At 41.7% G+C, this 26571-nt stretch overlaps 1 protein-coding gene across 10 annotated transcripts in view; it reads left to right on the top strand.

The window, feature by feature from the left end:
* SYNE1 (spectrin repeat containing nuclear envelope protein 1) overlaps positions 1–26571 on the top strand; it is a 410287-nt gene that overhangs the window by 310131 nt on the left and 73585 nt on the right. For all 10 annotated transcript variants that reach the window (XM_045842725.1, XM_045842724.1, XM_045842726.1 and 7 more), the window contains 15 exons: positions 221–417; positions 1084–1216; positions 2428–2610; positions 3803–3952; positions 4563–4739; positions 5378–5533; positions 9834–9989; positions 13095–13265; positions 15039–15172; positions 15575–15779; positions 18033–18215; positions 18746–18892; positions 20987–21141; positions 21767–21914; positions 23893–23987. In XM_045842725.1, coding sequence (XP_045698681.1) covers positions 221–417; positions 1084–1216; positions 2428–2610; positions 3803–3952; positions 4563–4739; positions 5378–5533; positions 9834–9989; positions 13095–13265; positions 15039–15172; positions 15575–15779; positions 18033–18215; positions 18746–18892; positions 20987–21141; positions 21767–21914; positions 23893–23987 — 2390 coding nt within the window. The remainder of the gene's footprint in view (positions 1–220; positions 418–1083; positions 1217–2427; positions 2611–3802; positions 3953–4562; positions 4740–5377; positions 5534–9833; positions 9990–13094; positions 13266–15038; positions 15173–15574; positions 15780–18032; positions 18216–18745; positions 18893–20986; positions 21142–21766; positions 21915–23892; positions 23988–26571) is intronic.

Genomic DNA, 26571 nt, shown 5'->3' with positions numbered 1-26571 from the left:
GTTACCAGCAAAAAAAAAAAAAAAGAAAAGAAAAGAAAAAGACATCCATACTTGGGTTCAGCAGGTGAACCGTCTCCAAGTTTCCAGTGTTCCTTGGGTGCAGGCAGGAGAAGTTTGACTGAGGGTAATGGGAACATGACGGGCACCAGAGGAATTACAATTCTCAGAGAGACAAGTTGCATTATCCCAACCTCTGACCTGGTATTTTCCATCTTTTTAGCATTTGAAATCCAGCCTTAACGAGTACCAGCCCAAACTGTATCAGGTGTTAGATGACGGGAAACGACTTCTGATGTCCGTTAGCTGCTCAGATCTGGAAAGCCAGCTAAATCAGCTTGGAGAACACTGGTTAAATAACACCAACAAAGTGTCTAAGGAACTCCACAGACTGGAAACAATACTGAAACACTGGACCAGGTAATACAAGGACTCCTTTGCATAGTTTTAGGTTAGGGTTGAAGAGGTTTTATAAGGTTGGTGAGCACAGGACTTGAAAAAGATATGTCCCCCTAGGAACTCATCACATAGTTTGGAAAATAAAGGCAAACACAAAGCCCCAGCTGGACTCTCGTACAGTCATATAAACACGGAATCGAAAGCGGCAGGGAGGCAGGTACTTACCTCCGGGCTGTCGTCCCCTGCCTGCTGACCACACGTGGGTGGTCACGGTAAGGCCTTGGAGAGGGAGGAGAGAAAGTGGTTTTGAGAAGATGGAGGTTCTCCTGGACAATGGGGATATTCAAGAAGTGGAAGGTTGCTTTTACATAATGAAACACTCTATTTCTATGCCATCTTTATTTCTAAGAAGTTTAATAGCAATCATCTAATATTGTCTGAATAGCCTCAACGTGAAAAAATAGGGGAAATGTATTTTTACTTTCCATTTAGGGAAGGCAGAGTTGAAACTCAGAGAGACTGGCTTGCTTCCGGCATAAATATTAAGAGAATTTAAGAGTTTCAACCCAAGGGCATTATTTTCCCAAATGTATCATGCCTCTTTTAAAATTAGCATTGGGAATAACATGGGTTAGCAGAAAGTAGGGATTGGATGTTGAGTTAATTGGCTCATTAATGTACTTACAGATATCAAAGTGAATCCGCAGCTCTAACTCACTGGTTACAGTCTGCGAAAGACAGGCTAGAATTTTGGACTCAGCAATCTGTGACGGTCCCTCAAGAGCTGGAGACGGTCCGTGATCATCTGAATGCTTTCCTGGTAAGAATGCAAATGTGTGGTGTGCGGGCCTCCAGCTAAGGCCTGGCCCACGCTGGTAAGAAGGAGATCAGCTGTCAACGGGGACACTTCATAAACTGAGTTCTGGAGAATCTGTCCCTGCTGACTGTGGCAGATACCGGCCAGCAGTATCCATCCCTGCTGCAGATGCTCATCGAAACACGAGAAAAACATACACAGAGACAACCAGGTCCTGTGGGGAAATAGGGACAGAACGGCCACTCTCTCTAGTGGGGAGCGCCCCGTATCTGTTCCCAAGCAGGTTTTTATTGAGAATACAGACTTAGTTTGTGGATTCACAGTCTGGCAGAAAAGATCAAAAGAACTAGGTGACTTACAAAGGTGCAGACAGAACCCCCGCTGTGATTCTGGGCAGAGCTTAGAGTTTTAACATATGGCTCAAAGGGCTAGTTTTGTTTCCTGCTTGTGCCTTCATATTCTAATCTAATAACATCCTCCAGCAAACAGATCTCACAGGATCTTGCATATTCTATGTCCCAGGCCTGATTACCCTGGGGGTCCACCGTCTCTGGTCTGGGCTGCACCGCCCCTGCTATTTCTGCAGGCCTGAGTCAACAGAGGAGACAAAGGCAGCCAGGAGACTTGGATTTTTCACTTCTAAGAACAAGGACTCAGGCTTTGACAAAGCCGAGGGGGCAGGGGTCGATGTCGATCACCCCTTCATTTCCACAGCCCGGAGTCTCTTCCCAGAAGCCTCCTCGTGATCATGCCTGTCTTAGGCAATTCCCTCCATGGGAAATCTTATCCGTCATTGGCTAACTGATCAAGTATTGGAGGCCAGGCACAGAACAGGCAGCATTCATGCCAGGGAAATAAGTTTTGTCTCCTTAGTGGCTCCTGGTCCGGAGGTCTCTCACTCAGCCTAAGTCACGGGGAGGGGGGGGGGGGTGGGTTACAGCTTCTTGAGACCAGGCAGGGCAGTCCCCAACAGCTGATTCTGTGTGTTGAATAACTATGCAAAACACCCATGCTCCCCATTGCCTCATTAAGTAGCTTATAGGTCCTGGCTTCACTGCAGACGTTCGTTCAAGACAAGGGTGTGCTGCTTTTGTTTCTTCTCTAGAACGTTTAACCCAACTCCCCTTCAAGATGTAAAGAGAAAGTGTTCACACAGTAAATTTGTCTAAGCTCTGGCTACCTATTCCTGACTTAGCCTCGGCTACTTCTTTCAGGAGTTTTCCAAAGAAGTGGATGCCAAGTCTTCCCTGAAATCGTCTGTCCTGAGCACTGGAAATCGGCTCCTCCGGTTAAAGAAAGTGGACACGGCCACCTTGCGCTCCGAGCTGTCGCACATTGACGGCCAGTGGACCGACCTGCTGACAAACATTCCAGCCGTTCAGGAAAAGCTCCACCAGGTAGAGACAGGACCTTTGGTTTGAGTGGTAACAACCGATTCCGGCAGTAGTGAATGGAAAGCTGCATCAATCTGCTTTAGCTCACAAATTTAAATCAGCTTTGTCCCGGAGATCGTCTTTTCTGTCATCCATTGCATTGCCTGGATGATCAGAAATGAACCATTGCACCAGGGCCCTGTCTACAAATGCCGTATCTGCGGGGGCTTCTCCAGCTTGTGTCAGAATCCCTGTCTGGCCTTGTTTGCATCCTTTGTTTCCTCGTGAGTGAAATGTGGGTAACTACCCCACCCCATACAGTGGGCAGTTATGGAGATTTAAATAACAGTAATTATAAAAGACCTATACTCTTGCCTACAATACAGCAACTGGCATTCATTGAAGTGATGGAGAGAAGTAAGAGAAGGGAAGTCAGTGCTTCTCTTTCCTGGAAATAGGCTCCTCTCTCCTGAACTCCCAGATGGTTTCTGTTTCTCTGTCTTTGGCCCTCGTCACTGGATATGACAGACGTGTTTGGTGTAAATTCCTTCTTCTTGCTAATCAGCAGCCATACATTTCTAGAGGACAGGAAACATCTCACATTTATCTCTGTATCACCCTGCACCACATAAAAGTCCATAAATACTGTGAATGATTGCTTTTGTTCCTCCTAATTATTATAAGTATCTGCATAAATGTATAATGTAATAAGGTTCAGAATTTTAAGTATATTTTAGTTAAAGACAGAAGAAATTGGCTATGCTCTTAGGAATAAATATTAGAGTGCCAAAACTTGAGAAAATGATAGTTTGTAGTGTGGTATTTTTCTTTCTTCTTTTAACATTCCTGAGTCATAAAACAGCGATTTTACAAGATAATTAATAAAATACATCTGTTGAATGTTTTGTAGTTAGATTTTTTTAAGTTATAAAACTAGCTATAAAATAACAATAATATTTTCTCCTTGCTGGTGTTTTGATTAATTAGTTTAATGTTTGTATAATATTTGTCGTGTTGGATATCACACGGACCTAGGATGACTATTATTGTTTGGTGTTTGCCTGACATTTAATTCCAAGCTTCTAATGAGGTTAAGACCCAGAAATGACATTAAGAAGCGTTATCTCTGTTGGTACTTTGGTAAGAATTAACCTAGGGTTGTCAGGTTAAGAGAAATTGAGTTTTAACACTTGGACTTGTTCTCCCACGGGGACAGCTCCAGATGGACAAGCTCCCATCACGCCATGCCATTTCTGAGGTCATGACCTGGATCTCTCTCATGGAGCACGTCATCCGCCAGGATGAGGAGGACATAAACAATTGCGTCGGTTACCAGGCAATTCACGAATACCTTCAGAAATATAAGGTAGTTAAGCCTGTTTTATTTTTAGGTTTTTGTATTTTAGAGCTGTTTTATTTGAAAGAACTCAAAGACTCAAATGATGGAAACCAGGTCGTAAAGTCTGTGTTTCATGCACAGTGACCAGTTGGGTGTATATGGGTAAGGAAATTGCCCCCCAGCTATAGGTATAGGAACGTTGTCCAGTTTTAGGGATAATTTTGAATGAGATTTTGTATCATTTTAAGAAATCATAAAAATGAATGTAATTTATAAATATTTTATAGTGTAATTATACAATTTATATAATTCTACATCCTCTGCCTAAACTTCATATATGCTTATATTCAATATATTTATAAATATAAATTTTTGTACTTTTATAAATTCAAATATATCTATAAATTCAAAAGTTATAAGTTTAATTTATGTTATATATTTATATACGTTTATATCTATTCAGCTTCTGAAAATAATGAGTTATGTGAATACACACAGATTATGCCATCTGTATGTACTAAATCATGGAAATTATGATATTAATCTTAAGGTTAGTTAAGGCTTTCCAACTCCTGATAAAATATAAGACATTTATATGCGTGACGTTGCTTTCTTATTTTCTTCCTTCGCTTTTCAGGGTTTCAAGATAGACATTAACTGCAAACAGCTGACAGTTGACTTCGTGAACCAGTCTGTGCTGCAGATCAGCACTCAGGACGTGGAAAGTAAACGCAGCGATAAGACTGATTTCGCTGAGCAACTTGGGGCAATGAATAAGAGCTGGCAGATCCTGCAGGGTCTAGTAGCTGAGAAGGTAAGCCAAGGGTCCTCCACTGTCCATGTTACATGAGACTCCAAGAATAGGCACACCCTGTAAGGAAAAGTAATGCATGAGGGACCTAGCTCTCCCGGGCTCAGGGTGCTGCTAGAGAGAATGCCACTGAAACGTAGATGGCTCTCAATGTCCTTTCGTCATGTTATTTTGGCTTATGCACCCTTTCCTCCGTGTATATTTCACGTGGTTTCAATTTGTTAAACTTGTCTCTTAATTTCTTTTGCCTTTGCTTCAAGTTGACTTAAGTTCTTTTTTTAAATTTTTTTAAAGATTTTATTTATTTATTTTTAGAGAGGGAAGGGAGGGAGATAGAGAGAGAGAGAGAAACATCAGTGTGCAGTTGCTGGGGGTCATGGCCTGCAACCCAGGCATGTACCTTGACTGGGAATCGAACCTGCGACACTTGAGTCAAGTTCTTTACTTGCTTACCAAAGTAGTCATGGATTCACACTTTATGACAGCCATTTCTTTTTTTTTTTTTTTTTGTAACTGTCCTTTCTTAATCGTATACACAACAGACTGCATTTAAAGAATCCTCAGTTTGGAGGAAATAGTGGCTTCCCAACAATATGAATTTAAAATAAAATCGCCAATTTCATTTCATTATGTTTGTTCAGATTCAGTTGCTGGAAGGCTTGTTGGAATCTTGGTCAGAATATGAAAATAGCGTACAGTGTATGAGGACTTGGTTTGAAACCCAGGAAAAGAGACTCAAGCAGCAGCAGCGGATTGGAGACCAGGCTTCAGTTCAGAACGCCATGAAAGACTGTCAGGTAAGAGGTCCCGGTGGCCGATGTGCTCCAGTTCACGGTTTCATGGCATGTGCCGGAGGAGTTTGTTTGCAGCTCTTGAGGACCAAGAGTTAAGTTTTGGAAGGTTACATCTGGTGACAAATTTCTTTGATGATGTAAGTTTATAGAGTTTTCCTACTATTAGGCTTTTTTGTCACCTGTTTTTATAAATTTTTAAACATGCTCATGAAAAGAGAATGCTGCTAACCTCCCTGTACTGATCATCAGATTTAATAATTAGCAAGACTTGGACATATTTGCCTGGATTTTTTCTTTTCTTCTGGATGATATCACAGTTAATCCCAGAGAGCATGCCATTTGATTCCTGCGTGCTACAATACGCAGCTCTAAATAACCCACTTTTCTTGTATAAGCATAATATTAGCACCACAAAAAGTTTTGCACATGAGCCCTTAATATTTTTTAATGTTCAATTCATTACATGTTTCCTAAATTGTCTTTAAAATTTTTTTTCATTTAATTTATTTTCACAAAGATACAAGTGTCCACATGCTACATATGCTCACTAGCTCTCATAAGTCTCTCAACAGTTTCTTCACACCATGAACTTGTCACAGAAAATGCTGACTGGCCCCAGATTCAGGATCAGCCTGTGTGTGTCTTTACCATGTCATTTAACTTGCTCTTCCCTCTCCTGTGTTTCTTATGAATGGGAGTTAGCACTGGAGGCTTGGTTGGATGCTGGCTCAACTATAATGAGCAGGTGCTTCGCAGGTGACAATGTCACCACTGTGTCACCTGGGAAAGCACCTGGCAACATCCCCTTATTCTGTTAGTGATAAGGACTATGGATTCAGGGGCAGTGGGCACACTCTCCATGTTTCCCAGGGACCTGGGAACACTTCATATTTCCCCAGGTACTCTGCTGCAGAAGACGTGGGAGCTATTACAGTTAACCTTGCAATCACTGTTTCTAAAAATAATTAAAGACTGTGTAATGGGTTACAGATTACCTGTGAGACTTCTCTGTGGTGTTTCCTAAGAACAATTGAAGACTCACTTGGGCAGTAACTGGGCAGAAACGCTCCTATTCCAAAGCTTGTGTTTATACTCCAGGCTTCAAAAAGACAGGCCTTTAGTCATGAACTTCCTTCCAAACAGCGCTTTTTCTGTGGGACACATGGGAAGTGAGGTGTATTGAAGCTTTCAGTCAAAGCTTTCTGGTTCAGAAAGGAAGACTTGACAAGCTAATGGGTTGCAATTCCGATGGTGCACAAAAATGGCAAAGAAAACCATGATGTAGAGAAATACCTTGAAGTTAGAAAAAGCTTCACATCAGAAGATGGGTGTGTCCGATCTGGAAGACTAAAAACACGCATCATTGCATTCTGATTTTCCAGGGGCCAGTAGTATCTCTCGCTTAGGCCATCAATTCTAAATTGTGCAAAGAAGCCAGAATTTCAGAGTTTTACTTGGAAGGATGAGAAGTTGTACCTTTTGATGAGCTTCTAAGTTAAAGCAATTCCATTAAAATCACAAAACAGTTTACATATCAACATTAACAGGATTGACACTTCCTTGATCTACTGTTGTCATAGACTTCACTATTAAGAGACTAAAATAATACATTACTATAACTTTTTTTCACTTGTGTTCTTCTTTCTCTTCTCCTTTTTTAAGCATATTTTTCTTCTTTCGAATTACTTTTTTCCTCTGCCATTTTCCATTTTGTTTCTTTTCACGTATGTGTCTTCTGTTTAACAGAGAGAGGATTGGCTATCCGGAAAATGTAGCAGATGCTTGGCAAGTTTTCCCCCTTTTTGGACCCAGACTTTAGTCTCCCAGAAGGTCACATCAGGCAGTGTCAGGAGGAGGGGCTTGAAGTGCACTTTAAGGAGCCTGACACCGATGCCAATGTGTGATTTCAAAAGAGAAATCATTTTTCTGAAACGAAGAACAGAATGAATGTAGCCCACACTGTTATTTTGGGGCATCACGTATAAATCACAATAGCCTGACTGGCAAGTTCTCTTTTGGGATTTGCAACTGTGTATGTGTTTTCCCCTCACTGGCAGGTTCTCGTTGGCCGTACCACAAATCTTGATCAAAATTTATTGTCATTTTTGAGAAATTGTTCCTCTGGACCAAAGTGTGAAATTCAAGCCAACGTGTTTAAATTGGTGACTGGATTCAAGCCTTATACTTTGTTTTAACAATCTTGAATATTTTTCCACTCTTTCAGAGGTGATTTATTGATTTAAAACAACATTAGAACTGATGCTTATGAATTAACTCAAGTTGAGAATGATTCATTTAGCAAAAAATGTTAGAGTTGGCTTTCCCCTTCATTGATCAGAAACAGGATTATCCTTTAATTACTATTGAAAAGAAAGGAAAACACCTTTATTTTACACCAAATATATATTTTAGTCTTGTTTCCCTCCTGAATTTTGCTTTCATGCCAATATAAATGTGCAGAGCGTTTTAGAGATGTGTTCCTAAGCAATGCATTATTCATTTACTATTGCTCGCTGAAAAAAGTTAAAGTCTGTGGATAAATGAGAGTAAATTTAATTCCAGTGGTTGAGTCATATGAAAGATGTGTTGGAGGATTATTTATACTTATTTAGTCTTCCAGAGAAGTAGAGAGAGATATCCTTAAATAGTAAAGTTAATTATGTTTTCTGTACTCCATACAGGACTTGTAATCCTTGTAATCACTGTATTCATCCTCTGGTTAATTATCTGAGCTGTCAAAATCCTGACAGAATTATAATGTGGAAATTAAAAAGCTACATTCGAAACACAAATGAACTCTTCTGAATACTAAATACATGAATTTCTAATTAATCCATCATGACAAAAGTGGCTTTACAATAAATAAGGAGAGAAAATAAATACATTTGCACTGAACTATGGCAAATTACCAAATGACTGAATATAATAATACCATCTTACACTGGCCTCATTTTTCAAAGCCTAAAAGATATTTTATAAATATATATACATATATACATAGACACACTCACACACATATATATAATGTTAGCCTTTTGAGGTGAGCAACTACATTATTATTCCTATTTTGTAAATCAGGCAGTGAGTGATCAACAGGTCAGACCACGCAGAAAACAATAAAAGAGGCACAGCCTTTGTAATCAACACAGCAGAGACTGGGCTGCTTACTACAGACTCTCAATAGCACCGCCCAGGCCCAGTCTCGTTATCCGTCTGTGGGTCACGAGAGAGAAGAGTGGTGGGAACCTGTTTTACAGAATTGAGACCTTGTCTCACCTTAAAATATTTGGGGATTTTCTTCACTCTACCCTCCAAGGTCTATGCATCTCCACGTAGTTCCGCGGGTGTACTTCTGACTTGGACAACAGCGCCATGCCTTCCTGTGTGACTTCTCACGTCGCCCCAACGTGGGGTTGACGTCCTCGCCACGGTTCACGTCCAGCTGCCTCGCCTGCAGCACGGGGCTTGGAGGCCGTGAGCTGGGGAGGTTGGGTTCTAGGGCCGCCTCAGCCTCCCCAGCTCTGAGGCCCGAGACAGGTTGTATGACAGGGTCTCCCACGCACTCATTCATAAAATTGTGCTCGCAGTCAGAGCCTGCTCTGCTCGCTGAGCTCTCCAGACTTTTAAATGACATTAAAATATAAGTTAAGATTATGGTGTGTCGTTAAGAATGGTCTCCAGGTCGTTGCCTCATTTTATTTTCTTTTTTGAACATCTCAAACTGACAGTTATAAATGCACATCCCAAAGGAAATGAAAATTAGACTGGTGAAGAAAGCCTGTAATTTTTTCAAATCACATGGAATCAGACTATTTTAGGGAGAAATAAAGGATAATAGACATTCTGAAGAAACTGAGACACAGAGGATGTGTCTCACTTACCCAACGTGCCACGGCTCGATCGTAGAGGAAATGCAACTAAATCTCGGACACTGGGGCACGGAATCCCATCCGACTGCATTTCACCCTGGGGGCTAGGACTGGGTAATTTTTCTAACACCAAGATACATGAATTTAAGAATATAATCACATTACATTTATGACTATTTCTTTCCTGTGGTTTCTTGAAAAAAATTACATGGTGCCATTTCTTTATCTACTAGGTCATCAAGTTTTACTTTTTTAAGTTTGCTAGTTTATGATGGAAAAAAAGACTATTTAAATGATTTAAATGTAGGAAGAAGTTACTCTGTGGAGGCCCTGCCTTGAGAGTGATACACTTTTTGGATTACTAAGAGATTTTTTAGGATATGAGACTATCATGGAGCAATTTAAAATGACTCTTTTTTTAAAAAATCTTTCAGGAACTAGAAGAGTTGATTAAAGCCAAAGAAAAAGAGGTAAAGAAAATTGAACAAAGTGGACTCGCCTTGATTCAGAACAAGAAAGAAGAAGTCTCTGGCGCCGTCGCGAGCACGCTGCAGGAGCTCAGCGGGACCTGGGCCAGTCTGGACCACATGGTAACGCTGCCTGGGAGAGCTGGCTCCGCACCCTTGTTCGCCATTTCACGCTCACGACACGCGTGTCCGTTTCCCCGAAGTAACTGAGGAAATTATGACTCTGTACCTCATCTCTTTGTACTTAAGTTTGGGATGTTTCCTATCACAAGCATACACTGGTCTAACCCATTCCCACATCCACAGATACCATCTAGGCCCAGACATTTCTCAAATGTGTATCCCCAGCCTGGGTTTCTCTCCTAAAATCTGGACAGAGACAGAGGCCGGGGAGAGAGGGAAATCCGACTGCAGACATCTCCTCTTGCACGAGCAAACCACCTCCTGGGCCCCCCACAAACCTACACTTTCCACCACCTCCGCCAAGGACAGCTCTGCCCCTCCAGTCGTTTGGGCAGAACGCTGTGGCGTCATTCTTCCTTTGTCTCTTTCTCTCGTACCCCGCAGCTGGTCCAAGAGCAAACCTGTCAGCCTTATGTTCAGAAAAGCTCCAGAATCCAACCTCTGCCCCCAGCCCCGCAGTTAGTGCCCAGGTCTAAGTCACCGTGACCACTCACTCAGCTCGCTGGTCTCGGAGGCCTCCTGAGCGGCCTCCACGCCAGGGGGGTCCTGCTAAAGTGGAAGTCGGATCACCCCGTCCTCAGCTCAGATCCCCGCAACGACTTCTTGTCTCACTTAGAATGAGACCCAAACCCGCCAAGGACCTCAAGGCCTGCGTGCCCCGGCCTCCCAGGGCCCCCTGACGCCATCTGCGGCAGTGGTCCTGCAGGCCCATTTGGCTCCAGTCCCCTCTGCTCCTGGACTTAACAGGCATTTTCCAGACTGAGGGCCTTGGTGGTGGCTGTGCCCTCCACCTAGACCACCGCCCCCTCCCAGATAGACACACGGGCCCCTCCCTGTCCTCGAGGGCTTCGTTCCAATTTGCCCGGCGAGGGATAGCTTTCCTGGCCTCCTTGTTTTAAACGGCTGCCTCTGGACCCCCTCCTCAGACTCCCCGACTCTCCTCTTGGCTCAGCTTTTATTTCTATTAATTATCAGCTTCTAACATACGATACTGTCTACTTCTCTAACACGTAAGCACCATGAAGATACTGGATCAATACATGCTGAATGGAGTGTAGGGTCCTCTGATAATAAGAATACGTGTAAAAACAAATACTGCTCTGCACCCAGGCGGTCCCTGTCCACACTTCACAGAAACAGGCGGGAAGCCCAGGCTGGCTGCGTGAGGCCACGGGCGTGGCAAACAGCTTTTATAGTCCGTGTTCTCTTCTCCAAGTGCAGCTGGGCAGTTCCTCCTTACCTCATTTTTACCCCAGCTTTTAATTTATGTTATTTTATGCACTTTGATAGATCATCACAAATCTTTGGAAACAATTTACGATAAAAATACATCGTTCCTTTCATAGAACTATCACCTGATGAAAAGCAAACATAATACAAAGAAGAACTAGATTATTTAGATATTCTTATTGCTGTCCTGATTTTATCTCCATGTCCCTTCCTCACTTTCCCTGGATAGGCCCTGACCCCTATCTGCACCCTGGATGCTGCCTCATTTCCGAGGCAGCGCATCCTTAGTCCTGTGACCCATTAGGTGACCCTTAGTCCTGTGAACATCTCGATTGGGCTCAACGTTATTTATTTATGCTTAGAAGAAAAGCAGAGCATGCGGGTACAAATTAATTTATTATGTGCTCTCTTTTCTTAACTATGGCCATACTCACTCCGTCTTCAAAAGATTACAGTGAGAAGAGTAGGGTGACGTCCTGGAAGCCCCACGCAGACATCTTCCTAAATTAGATGCAAGTATCTTTCTAAATGACACAGACGAACTAAAAACTTCACTTTTCTGTTGCAGAAAACTGTAGGGAAATACGTTCTTAGATGTTCTGTCTCAAGATGCTTATTTGTGTATATATGTGCACACACGTGAGATGGATGATAGATAGATAGATAGATAGATAGATAGATAGATAGATAGATAGATAGAGTGATAGGTTTCATTTCCTGGGACCACATTTGCCTAGATTCAAGTCGAGATTTCTCACATTGTAGCCCTGGCTGGCGTAGCTTAGTGGATTGAGCGCAGGCTATGAACCAAAGTATCGCAGGTTCGATTCCCAGCCAGGGCACATGCCTGGGTTGCAGGCCATGGCCCCCAACAACCGCACATTGATGTTTCTCTCTCTCTCTCTTTCTCCCTCCCTTCCCTCTCTAAAAATAAATATAAATAAATAAATCTTTAAAAAAAGGTTTCTCACATTGTAGCAGCATGGTTTCAGGTGATTTTCATAACCTCTTTGTGCCTCAGTTTCCTCATCAATAAGAAGGGGAATATGAGCCCTATCTCGCAAGGTTGTTACGAAGATTAAGTGAGTTAATACATTAGTTAAAACACTCGTTTCTTAAACTGTAGTACTAAATATATTGACCTTTTATAACTTTTATATTATATAAGTTTATCATATACATTATATATATAAAGGTTGTGTCTCTAACTTTTTCAAGAATTTCAATTCAGACTGAGTGTTCTAAAGTAGGAGATGATTTGACCTTGGGTGGTGGACACACAGTGCAATATACAGATCATGTATCCTAGAAATGGACACTTAAAACCTGTATGATCCCATTAACCAATGTCACTCCATTTAATAAAAAATAAAATAAAATAATTAAAAAGTAGATTAAAAAAGTAGGAGAGGCATCCATTTCAATAGAACTGTATCTTTTCTTACCTCTTTTTTGTTTGTTTGAGTTAAATTTATCATGCCTGAATCCCTGATGTTCTTTTTTTTTTAAAGATTTTATTTATTTATTTTTTAGAGAGAAAAGGGAGGGAGATAGATAGAGAGAGAGAGAGAGAGAGAGAGAGAAACATGAATGTGTGGTTGCTGGGGGTCATGGCCTGCAACCCAGGCATGTGCCCTGACTGGGAATCGAACCTGCGACACTTTGGTTCACAGCCCACATTCAATCCACTGAGCTATGCCAGCCAGGGCTTGATGAAGTTCTTAAATGTTGATGTGTTTTCCATCCATCGAACCCATATTCCGTAATTTTAAGTGTTACGTATGCAATTCTAAGAAGTGTCCGCTTGTTCCAAAGGTCGGGCAGCTGAAGACGCTGCTGAAGTCCGTGCACGCCCAGTGGAGTCGGCACAAGGCGGCCTTCGACGAGATCCACGGTCACCTCATGGAGGCCCGGTACTCCCTGTCCCGGTTCCGCCTGCTCATCGGCTCACTGGACGCTGTGCGCGTCCAGGTGGACAACCTTCAGGTGAGGGCTGAGTAGAGTCTGCCCTCCTCGGGCCTTTTAACTTGAGAGAAAAAGACCAGCCAGTGTGGACATCTTCCTGAAATACCATACTATAGTGCTTACATTTAATTAACTTTCTAATATTTAAAATTAATGTTACCTGCTGTATTTGTCACTCACTCAGACTTGCCTGTCTGTGGGTACGCAAGTTGGGGGTAGCTGCTATATCGTGAAATGATTTTTAAAATTTTGACATACAAATATTCACACTGGTCTGTTTTATAAAGTGACTTTATACCCCAATCAGCCTCCTTGATCCATTGTCCCTACCTTTTGTGTCTTTCCTTTTCTCTTTTTATCCTGCTTCTCCAAACGTATTCTAAGGGAATAAAAAGAAAGCAAAGGGAAAAATAGCAAAAGCGGTAACATTTTAACCTATTGTTTTTGTTTAGTGTAATATCAGTGGTCTACCCAATGTGTACACATAACCCTCTTTTTGTATCACTCACTGCCTCCTTTCCCGTATGTGCATTATCATTTTATTCATCTAAAATGACGTCACTGCTGTTTGACTTAAACACAGCACTCCTACCTTGGGTCACTGCCTTCAAATGACCTGCTGTCCTCACTTCCCTGCACACCAGGGCACTGGGCACTCTCACCTGTCACTGCTCTCTCTCCCTGGCTAAACAGTGCGGACTGTGGGATGGGCGGGGCAGGCACATGGGGGATGGGATGCCTGCAGGAGCCCAGCATGCACCTTGCTGGCTTGGTGATCAGTCCCTATGCTGCTGCCCTCCTAGTCATACTTTCTGAAAGGGATACCATTTTTGGGGGGAGTGGCGCAGAAGAGAGGAAGGATGAAATGTGTATGTATAATTTACTTAAAACTTAAGTAGTTGTTGTGGATACTAAGAACCATTAGAACTTAATTATCTGAGTTTAGTAAGAGAATAGTAAGTTTTAAAACATGTTTTAAAGGAGTGTTTGAGGAGGTTATAAGTACTTTTTAACTTAGCCTGTTCTGTGTTTAATACCTGCAAATGATGTCTTACGATATGAAAGAATTCAGGGCCTTTACCTTGCACATTTGGATTTGATGGAAATAAGATGTCAGTGTTAAATAAGACCGGACTTTCGTAGCCTCCTTCGCCTATGTGGTTGTACTAAGAATGGAGACCCTCGCTTAGTCTTACTAAGAACGGAGACTACCAGCAGTATTTCCAGAGAGACATACATCTTCAAGTTCTTTCACTGGTAGACTACTCTGCCAAGACTATAGCCTGTCTCATAAATACTCTTTTCAAGGAAGAACACCAGATATAGAACTTAGAGAAGATACTCAGAAAAGCAATGGCTTCTTAAAGTCTAATTGTTAGGAGTTTTTTGGTAGAAAACACTCTAGATACATAATAAAACAAAGTCCAAGGCTTTACCTTTGAACAGCAAAGAGAACCACAGTATGCAGGTTGCACGCACACCCCCCACCGACGGGCTCCCAGCAGGAAATGGGCAAAGGCTCCCTATGTGAGCTCTTCCAGCAGAACCTCAGATGATGCTCTAAGATGGCCTAACTGTTAAGAATCCCTTCTCACACCCATAAGAACAAAAGCATGAAGAATAGGAAATGATTATCTAAAGAACGCTTATAAGGCATTGGAGCAACATCATGGTTTATGCATTCACGCTTGTATGTGCATGTTCATGAAAACAGGCATCGATTACTTGTAGACTTGGTTATTAGAATTTGGATCCTGTCATTTGATCTGTGGCATTTTTTTTTCCTTTGGGCAGAATCTTCAAGATGATCTAGAAAAACAGGAAAATAGCCTACAGAAATTTGGCTCTGTCACCAACCAACTATTAAAAGAGTGTCACCCGCCTGTGACAGAAACACTTACCAACACACTAAAGGAAGTCACTATGAGGTATGGCACTTCGTAATTTCGCACTGTTATGTATGGCTTCTATCACAGCCACATTGTGAGTCCTGACACAGTTAAAACTTGCTGGCACTTCAAATTTGAGCTTTATGGATTCTATTCTATTAATGCTTTAATTTTCACAGCATGAAGTTAATGATAAGTAATTGCAGTAAAAATACTTAGAAAGAAATTCAAGCTGCTATCTACCCAAAGATAAACCTCATTTCCACAATCTAGCCGTAAAAGGAGTGTGAAATGTTACTCGTTAGGATGTTTAGCAGGAATGAGACATCCTTGCAATGTTTCCAAATTCACATAAACCAGGACCATGAAAAATAACATAGTGAGGAACAGCTTTTGGTGAGAGGTGGTCATCTGCCCATGAGTGTTGGCTGTTGTTTGCAGATGGAATAACTTGCTGGAAGAGATAGCTGAGCAGCTGCACTCCAGCAGGGCCCTCCTACAGCTCTGGCAGAGGTACAAGGACTACTCCAGACAGTGTGCTTCCACGGTCCAGCAGCAGGAGGAGCGGACCAACGAGCTCCTGAAGGCAGCCACTAATAAGGACATCGCCGACGACGAAGTTGCTACGTGGATTCAAGACTGCAACGTACGTTCAGGAGCTATGGTGTTTTTCCCAGCATGCCTTTCTTAGACTTCTCGGGTTTAGCAGGGCTGGTGCTGACGTGTGTGAGCTTTTTGGTATGTCCCAGTATGTGAGACGGTTACCTGAAAATAAGTGTTTTAAAGTAACAAAGAGCCTGCTAGGTCTTCAGAGCACATGGATCCGATTTAAAAAGGCCCTCCCATTGTTTCAGTTTTGAAGACGAATTGTTTTCCCATTTTTTTCTAACAGAATATAATCCATGTGAATGACTTAGGCTATTTTTGCAGAGGTGGTCAGTATAAGATAGAACCATGTGGAGAGTAATGGTATACCTTTTAAAAATCTGTTGTTAAAGGTATCGTCCGTTGTGTTTCATTATCTTTCATTTAATCATCAACATAATTTCTTCTGAGAATTCAATAGTAGAAAGAAGTGTTTCTCTCCTGATTTATGGGTGTACTTCTTTTCATTTGATATTTTTAAAATATTTTGTTACTTAGTTTTGGAGAGGAGAAAGGGAGGTAGAAAGAGAGGGAGAGAAGCATCCATGTGTGAGAGAAACATCAATTGGTTGCCTCTTGTACGTCCCCCAGCCAGGGACTGGGCCCACAACCCAGTCATGTGCCCTCATCGGGAATCGAACCCATGACCTCTCACTTTGCCAGGCGATGCTCAACCAACTAAGCCATGCTTGTCAAGGCCTGTACACCTCTTTAATAGCTGTTTAGTATTTCTCTTTTTCACTGTATCTGCCTATGACTTCTTTAAGGTTTTTGGGAAGGTTCCCTTGTTTCACCCAGTGCATGGCTCTTATTATCTGTCCTTACTTGTCATTATTTTAATGAAATATTTGTCACTACTTGTCATTATTTGTTTTGAATACCTTCTTATAAATTTTCCCATTCAGTTTATCCAAATTAGACAAGTTGTAGAAAGCATATAAATACAAGTTTAACCTATTCTAATACCTTTCCATTGATAATATACAATCACTTTACAGCTACAGTTTAATATTTACAGTGATGATAATTCATTGCATTTTCTCTTTCCACCTATAGTTTATCCTTACAAGATTCATCAGTATTAATATTCAGTCCTCCTGAGCTGAGATGTCCCAGTTTTATAGAGCACAGTGCTCCCTATTAGCTCTGTGCATTTGTCTGATGTCTTTGTCAAGGCTAGAGTCGCCCTTTGCCTTTCTTCCTCTCACAGTAGGCCCTGCAAATGTAGAGCAGGCTCTGCTCTCTCCGCCATGTCTGGTGGGGCACCAGCAACAGGTAGAAAAACCTGTCATTTGTGGTGTCTTAGTGGAAGATGGAAACGAGAAACAGAATTTCCATTGGCTTATCATTCTGAACATAGAAGAGGGTCCCATAAAAGGTGGAGGCAAGATGCACCATGGAAAATCAGGGAGATGGAGTCCACCCTTAGTGGTCCCCGCCAGAGCCATGCTGGGGTCCTACCCCCCACCGAGACAGGAAGGTGATTAGCAGCCACTCAAATGCGACAGCACAGCGTATAGAAGATAGTGTTGACAAACTCGCCCCTTGGGCCTGTTGTATTAAGTAGAAAGAGGTAAAAATGTAGGACTGTGTTTTCAATTTGATATCAATAATATGAATAAGCAGGAAAAAACTGTGGACTTTTACAGTTATTGGCTCTGCTTGCAGAATTTTTTTCTTATTTATGTATGTTTTTCTGCATGCCCCAATGTCCTAAAATGAACCTATACAGCTTTTATTATCAGAGTAGTAAAATAGTCTTTCAAATTATAACACACATACGTATTTTTATTTTTGTTTTATTTATTTTTTTAATTTACCTATTGAATTTATTGGGGTTACATTGGTTCATAAAACCGTATACGTTTCAAGTGTACAGTTGTGTAATACATCACCTGTCTATTGTACTGTATTTTCACCCTTCTAAGTCTCATTCCATTTATCTCCCCTTGACCGTCTTCCACCTCCCCCACCTCCCTTTCTCTCTGGTTCTCACCATATTGTTGTCTGGGGTTTTTTCCCCCCTTCATCCTTTGGCCTTTTCCCTCAGTCCCTAAAATACATGTGCATTTTTAAAAATTGGATTCAGTTCTTGATTAGTTTTTCTTCACGCAAAGGTTACTTAGAGTGATGATTTGGCAAGTAAGAACTGAGCGCCCCCATTCTTACCTGTGTCCCCGTGCTGACTGTCTACAATAAGGAGTATGTGCAGCGTGTTGCTGTTCCATGACGGGCATATTTCCACCTCCTGCAGGACCTCCTCAAAGGACTGGGGACGGTGAAGGACTCCCTGTTTGTTCTCCATGAGCTGGGAGAGCAACTCAAGCAACAAGTGGATGCTTCAGCGGCATCCGCCATTCAGTCAGACCAACTCTCTTTGAGCCAGCACTTGGGCACCCTCGAGCAGGCTCTTTGCAAACAGCAGACTGTGTTACAGGTACAGAGCTTGTCATTAGTAGGCATTGTAAATTGGGTGTTCTATGACTTCGGAGCATAAACAGAAGAAAAGAAGAGTTGTCAGTATTGGGACAATGCCTCCTTCAAGACCAAAGAATTAAGATATAAATAAGCTGGGAAGTTTCAGTGGGGCCGGGGGGGAGGTGGGAGTCTCACCCTGTTCTCTATGGTGAAATTTTGCTCCTAAACCAGTGCTTTCTTCTGTGTGGGACTGAGTAAAATATATTCAATTAATAAACACTAAGTGGTTTTAATATTAAAAATCAGAATATGTTTCTGTTTGGTAATATATTTTAGAAGTGACTTTAACTAGTTAATGAATTAATCCTACATAGAGTTAACTCATTCTATGTTTCAGAAACATTATATTAATAAAGCGAAGAAAATTTAAATCATGGTAACCTTGCATGTCCCATTGCAATTTGACATAGAATAGGAGAAATATTTTCAATATCCACGTGTCCTTTCACTGGATTCCTAAATGCCAATCTTCTTTTGTAATAAAAACAGGCTGGGATTCTTGACTACGAAACCTTCACCAAGAGCTTAGAAGCTTTGGAAGCCTGGGTGGTCGAAGCTGCAGAAATGCTGCAAGGGCAGGACCCCAGCCACTCCTCGGACCTCTCGACCATCCAGGAGAGGATGGAGGAGCTCAAGGTGAGCGTGCCGAAGCCCTGGTCCTGGGTCTTCTGTCTGCTGTCCTCTCAACCGTAAGGAAAACTCCAAACTTCCGACAGAGGCCCTCTTTTTGTTTTGAGCTCCGTTTCCCTGCTCTCCTCAGAAGAACCAACTGTCAGTGAGCACGGGCTGGTTTCACAGCCCACAACGGGGGACTGGCCAGGAAGTCCTCTTCCTCTTCCTCTTCCTCCCTCTCATCCCTCCCCAGGCCCAGTTGATCACCTGCTTCCTAGGAACCTTCATCTCCGTCTGTGTCATCCTCCACTGCTGGTCAGGCTGCCCACTCTCTCTCTCTCTCTTAGACCAGCGCTGCAGGCCCACGGGTCTTCCTGCTGCACCCCCTCCCTCCAACCCAAAGCTGCCAGAATGGTCTTTTTTTTTTTTAATTTTAATTACAGCTGACATACAGTGTTAGTTAGTTTCAGGTGTACAACATAGTGATTAGACATTTTATATATAAACTTACTAAAGGGAGTAACCCGGTAAGTCTAATACTCATGGGACACCATACCAGAATGATCTTTTTCCTTTAAAGCTTGTACTTAATTGGGAAATATACTAAGTGGTCAGTAATGTCAGTAAAGTTGTGCAATAGGTGGGCAGATTTTATCATATTATCCCTCTGCTTCAAACCCTCTGCGGGCCCCGCTGCTCTCAGGACAGAGGTCAGTGCGCGCTCTGAGGCCCGGCGTCACCTGGCTTCTGGCTTCCTCCTTCCTCGGGGCCTCACCCTCCCCAGGTCCCTCGCTTCTCCCAGCCACTCGGGAGCCACAGGGCTTCTGAGTCTGTGTGCGTGATGCTCCTCCTTTCCAGAATTCCGTTCTTGTCCCCACCCACCCCCTCCTGTCCAAAAGGAACAATCTTCTAGTCCTTTTGTTCAGTGTCCTTTTCTTAGGAAAGCCTCCCCCTCTGTCCACGGTCAGATTCCCCAGTGACACACTTTCATGTAACACATTGTTCTTTGTCTTTGGAGTATTCCATACCATTTAATTACGTGGACGTGCCACGTGACTGCTGCTGGGCCTCCACTATTCAGTAGCACCTTCCTCTGTGCCAGCACCGGGAGGAAGAGAAGATGGCCACGTCACAGCAGTTTTGTTCATTGCTCACATCTACCCATGGAAACCCCTCCATCTAACAGTTATGCTCTTGGCTTCACAATTGCAAAGGTTTATTCTTTCTTCGGGTAACGAGCCTTTGCAGAGCGTGGAGAGAAAACACACACAGCCAGAGGTGGCCTGGCGTTTTCTTCTTCCTGTGGCCAATCTTCTAGCGGGGGTTGTGAACACGCGCAGGAAAACCAGAGGAGGCAGTGTCTTGAACAAAGGAAAGAGGTCTGCACGCGCAGAAGACCTTCTCTTTTGAGTCTCACCGACTTTGGGGCTGCGAGCGATGGCCTAAAGCTGAATGAAGCTCTTCAGTTAGCGCCCAGAGTAGGGCGGTGTTCCATCTGGCAAGCACACAACTCTGGGTCGCCTGGCTCTGCCCCTTCCTCGCTGGGCGACCTTGCCTAGTTTCCTTGAAGCTTCTGGGCCTCTTTCTGCTCCTTGTAAAGTGGGAATAGTAGGGCCTGTGGGGTTGTTTTGAGGAGAAAATATTGTAGTATCACCTGTGAAGTTCTTAAACAATGCTTACTTCAAATGTGTTCGATAAATGGTAACTGTTATTATTATTAAATAATAAAGGAGCAGATTATCATGGAAAAATAAAGTATAAAGTATAAAATAAAGTAAAAAGAAAGTAAGAAGTAAGCCTTTTCAGCCGTCAGCATAATTTCCACCCTTTATCAGTTCTATCAAGAATTGCCGGTACTAAATTAATTGAGCAAACACCACACATAAACTGCCGCTCCCTGAAGGAGAGCCAGCAGCTGCGGCCACAGGGACAGCAGCAGCCCTGAGGCTGATCGGGAGGTGCAGCTTTTCCGTGTTTGCAGCCCTGGCGACTGCAAGCAAGTGGCCCAGGAGTACGGAGAAGGCGGAAGACCAGCCCCTTCCCGAAATCCACAGTTCCTTGCGCATTAGCAAGTGCTTTGCCTTTTCTAACCATGGCACTTTCCAATCTTCCTTTCAGGGACAGATGTTAAAATTCAGCAGCATGGCCCCGGATCTGGACCATCTGAACGAGCTTGGCTATAGGCTGCCCCTGAACGATAAAGAAATCAAACGGATGCAGAGTCTGAACCGGCACTGGTCCCTGACCTCCTCTCAGACGACGGAGAGATTCAGGTAGAGTCCCTGAGCTGTTCGGGCGGCTGTGAATATGTCAGTAGAGACAAGTTCGCATCGGTGTGCCTTTACAAGTGCTACGTCTTTCTAATGACACGAGACTTGAGCTAAAACGAAGGAACTCATACTGTGGTTTCCCACACTTCATGTAGTATTTGTTTAATCAAAAAATAACAGTCTTAGCCCTGGCTGGCATAGCTCAGTGGATTGAGTGCGGGCTGTGAACCAAAGTGTCGCAGGTTCGATTCCTAGTCAGGGTACATGCCTGGGTTGCAGGCCACGACCCCCAGCAACTGCACATCTCTCTCTCTTTCTCCCCACCTTCCCTCTCTAAAAATAAAGAAATAAAATCTTAAAAAAAAAAAGAAAAAGAAAATAAGAAAAATAAAAAAATAACACTCTTTCACTTAACAATATATTGAAGATACATCACCATATCATTTTTAAAACTTATCATTTTAAACTTTCTTCCATGTTTTTTCCCCTAAATTTTACTACCTAACATGAAAGTTTTGTGATGGTCAAATCAGAATGGGAGGCAGAAAATATTTCATCTTGTTTTATTTGCCAAAACATAAGAATAAGCAGCAACATAGCCACTGTTCTTTTCCTTCTATTTCACCAGTAAGTTGCAGTCATTTTTGCTCCAACATCAGACTTTCTTGGAAAAATGTGAAACATGGATGGAATTCCTGGTTCAAACGGAGCACAAGTTGGCAGTAGAGATTTCAGGCAACTATCAGCATCTTCTGGAGCAGCAGCGAGCCCACGAGGTGAGTTGTGCTGACGGACTCGGGGTTAACAAGACAGGCCTTTGGAAGATGCTGCAAACTCCAGCCTGAGGAATTGAAGTGTTGTATCTCGTGCCGAGTCTGCTCAAATGTATGCATCATTTTTGCCTTCCTTGTTAAGGCTGAGGTTTTCATAGCTTAGTTATAAAAATGGAATCTAGTTCTTGACCCCATAGTTGGTTAGAAGCGTGTGGCAGGCTTCAATCCCCTGTGATAGAGAGAGTGTGTGGAGGGAAAGTTGGACTCAGTTTTCAAAGTGAGCTACAGACTACCTTAATATCGCCAAGGCTAGGTGATAAAGAGAGTATGCTTTGATAAAAATTAATTAATAAATGAAAATTGTGTCTTTAAAAAGCATATGTGCATTTTATACTAGGGAATCAAGCTACCAAATATCTCCAAGTGCACCTCTCAACCAAATTACATTCTAATTATTTCTGAAGAAACACTGAGAAAGAACTAGATACAAAATGCAAATTACTTAATGTGCTGTGAGTCTCTATTTTGCTATTTACTGGTGTGACTCCAGGTGCTTATAAAACACATGGGAATAGAAAGATAGGATTTACCTGAAAGCAGAAAAAAGGCTTAATGCAGAACTTCAAGTGAATACAATTTTAAAGCATTTTGCTTACATTGGAGAAGTAGAAAGTTTCAATATGTGTAAGGCGCTTTTTACATCCATTTTTATGGAGTTGACTAAAGAGGAAATTAAAGACAGAGAATGAAATCTACAGTGACATACTCCCCTACACCCACTAGGGGGCTACAATGAAAATGTTCAGTGTTGGTGAGGGAAGAGAGAAATTGGAATCCTTACACATTGCTGGTAGGAAGTGAAAATGGTGAAGCTTCTCTGGAAGACAGTGTGGCAGTTCCTCACGTAGGGTTGCCCTGTGACCCAGCCTTTCCACTCCTAGGTGGAATTCACCCGAGAGAAATGCGAGTATGGGTTTATACATATACCTGTGTGGACAAAAAAACTTGTACAAGAATATCGTTTATAGCAGCATTATTCATAATAGCTTAAAAAGTGGAAGCAGCCCAAATATCCACCAACTCACTGGAGAATAAACAAATATAATGTGGTATGTTCATACAATGGAATACCACTCAGCAATTTAGAAAAAATGCAGTACCGATGTACACTGCTACAGATCAGTCTTGAAAGCAGTGTGCTAAGAGAAGCCAGTCACGTGACATGGGATATTGCATAATTCCTTTTGTATGTAATGTCCAGAGTAGGCATATCCATAGAGACAGAAAATAAATTCATAGTTCTCTAGAGCTGGGGGAGTGAGAGGAAATAGGGAGTGGTTTTTAATGGATACGGAGTCCTTTTTGGGGTAATGAAAAATGGCCTAAGATTTATTGTGGTACTGGTTGCACAACTCTGCAAATGCAGTAAAGACCATTAAGTTGTGCACTTTTAGTCAGTGGATTATATGGTCTGTTAATTATATCTTAATAAAGCTGTTTAAACAACAATGGAAAAAGTTTTAAATACTTTCTGTTGAATTTTTTTAATAGTGAGATAATTTTGTTAACCAAGTAAAATTGAAAAATAGTGAGTTTAAAAAAAGGTGTGTTTTTTCCCCATTCTCCTTTTAAAAAGGCCTTCAGCCAGCCCCTGTCTGAAAAAGAACCAGTTGTGCACACAGAAGAAACTGGAATACAATTTATGTGTTAACTGACTTTATAGGTGATTTCAAAAGAAAGGGGAGGAACATAATTCTACTTTTAGTCAGTTTTAGTAAACAAAAATTAAACTTTATGTATATCTCAATTGATGCTTTAAAAATACATTATTTCTACACTGCAGGATCAAACATGTATCCTGATTCAGCTGGAGCTATTTTTCATAACCTTTTTTAAACCAGAATTTTTGGAAACTTATTAGAGAACTGGTCCTTGAAATTAGGAATTCTAAAGTATATGTTTTTTATTTTTTAAATAAAAGTTGTTTCAAGCGGAGATGTTCAGCCGTCAACAGATTTTGCACTCGATCATTACTGATGGGCAGCGTCTTCTGGAACAAGGTCAAGTTGATGACAGGTAGGACCTTTGATATATTACTATGAAGAAAGGTCGCCGTAAATTAGTCATTTTCTTTTTAATGAGCAGATTAGGAGGCATATATCCAATCTTCCTAAGGCCATTGTACTGCAGTGAAGCCTCAGTAATTGGAGAAAAGGCTTCTCTGAATCTCTGAAATGACTGAGTATTGAATCTTTTTAAAGAATTGCTATTATATTATATGAAGGACATCGAGTAATTGGAAATCACCTAGCCAACCATTGCTAGTTGTCTGTAGGAGACTGGAATTAATAAGTAAATCCGAATGAACAGTATCAATGATGCATCCGTGGTTTGTAAACAGATGCTCCTAAGGCTCTCGTATGATTACAGAAATTTTACTCCTGAAAGGAGCATAGAGATCGTTAGACCATCATTCTTACTTGCAGATGAAAAAACCTGAGGTCCAGAAATGTGAACTGATCTGATCAAGGTCACGGAACCGCGTAGCACAGAGGCAAGCCTGGGGTTTGTGAACCTGGTTTCTCAGTCAGGACCAGCCAGTTCTCTCAAACCTTGCAAAATCCACCAGATTTGAACATGGCGGGCCACCTTAAGTCAGATTGTACCCAACCTGAAATCCTGCTTCCTCTTCACTTACTGAGCAGTTTCTCTTTTTATGAAAAATGCAGAAGTAATATCTAGGTCCTAGTTCGATTCGTGGCATGTGAATTGATGACTTCGTACTGCATTTACATTTCCTAGGAACAATATTTATGCGATCCCATCTGTACTTTGGGGCAATATTTGCAGTATAAACCTCATTTATTTTATTACATACACATATCTTTCCCAATTTAGGACTAGTAGTTCTGATTTTAATGAACTTACTATTGTTTTTTTAAAAAAATAGAAAGTAAATCATTTTTATTAAGAGGATTTTTTAAGAATGTTTTGGAAGCAATTTCAGTTTTAAGTGGATATTTCTTTGGAAGAGCATGAAAGATTTTTATCGTTAAGCTTGGAACAACAAAATGTGATACTGTATTTATTCTAGTCTAAGCCAAATTGAATGTGAACTATACAGAGAATTGAAGTCCTTCAAAATAAGACAAATTTAGATGCAATTAACTTATCTTTTGCTTTGTGCTGCCTTAGCCAACTCTATCACAGTATTACAAACGTTTGAGTCATTAAGTAAAATAAAGTTTAAAATTCATGCACAAGCCAACATCTATTAAATTGTAAATGCTCACAGGGAAAAACAGCAAGGGATGGAAATATGAGGGTTGGACTCGAGGATAATTTTGAAAATTGCCCATGAAGAAAAAAAATTCAGATTAGAGCATGTTGACAGCAGGAAGGCCACAGATGACACATGTGTTGTGTTCTAAAATTTCATTTATGACTTTTGTTTTTTAGAGGTCAAGCTCAGCAACGGGGACAGTGTTATGTGGAAGGTAGTCCCCAGGCCGGCAGGTCGCTCAGCACAGCTCTGCTCTGCAGAGTGAGGGTGAGGGCTCCCCAAAGACCCCCGGAGGGTCATCTGGTGGGGAGAGCGATAGGCAGACACTGTCACCATGCAGGGTGGTCTCACATCCCAGAGTCACACGTTGTCATGGGCGAGAGAGTCTCATAAACCTAATGAATCGTATTTGGTTCTAGTACAGTTAGATTATAAATATCAGAAAATTTCTTTCAAAACCAGAAACACTAAGGACACTTTTGGTTACAAAATTGGTGTTTACAGTGGTATCTGGATCATAAGAGGTGTCAAGAATCTGAATCCAGGAGAGTACATCCAATTCCAGTCTGAAGCCCCCAGCGGAGAAATGGCGTATCTAGGGAAGGAAAGCAAAGCTAATATCACAGAGAAAGAATGAGTCATGTTATACATCAGTACTAAAATGTGTGAACAACAGTAATCTATAAAGAAACTCATTCTGTTTGATAATGGACAAACGAGTTCTAGACTACAAATTGAATGATAAAAAAACTTAATAAGTAGCTACCAACATTTTTTAAAGGTAAAAAACAGAATTATGAAAACTGAGCTAAAAGTTTTATAGTATTTACTTGGAAATTGAAAAAGCGCTTAATTAAAATTTAATAGCTCTAGGTATATGGACATGTGGACAACATTTGTACAGAGAGTGAGAACTAATAGCTTTGTTTTTCTAAGAACAAAGCGAAACCAATTTTAAAAGTAGAAAGGACAATTTAAATTAATATGCAGAAAAACTTGCTAAAGGTTAGGGTTATGTATTGTGAAGATATACTGAGCGTTTATGGAGTACGGCTTTTTAAAATAATGTAATTTTATTTAAGTGGCTCACGCTTTCCTAAAATAACCTGGTTTTTGTTCATTCAAAGCGGTGTATCATTCCAGCCAGGGAGAAAGGTTGGGCATAAGCCATACTCCCTGTTTTCTTGGCCATAGCATACAGAATGTGCTCTCACGTGCTGCAGACACAGCTGTGGGTGTGTTCAGAGTGGGTGGCTGTTCCCGATGTGACTGCTGCCCTGGGCTCCACTCTTCTGCACCTGGGGAGAGAGCAAATGACATTGACCTTATAAATAGGCCTTCAACCTGTGCTGAAACATAAGAACACTCACTGTTTTC

Source organism: Phyllostomus hastatus, unplaced genomic scaffold (genome assembly GCF_019186645.2).
Source record: "Phyllostomus hastatus isolate PE091 unplaced genomic scaffold, TTU_PhHast_1.1 phas_contig_40, whole genome shotgun sequence".
In the NCBI taxonomy this organism is placed as follows: Eukaryota; Metazoa; Chordata; class Mammalia; order Chiroptera; family Phyllostomidae; genus Phyllostomus; species Phyllostomus hastatus.
Note: the sequence above shows the minus strand (reverse complement) of the source record. Positions and strands in the feature narration are given on the sequence as shown.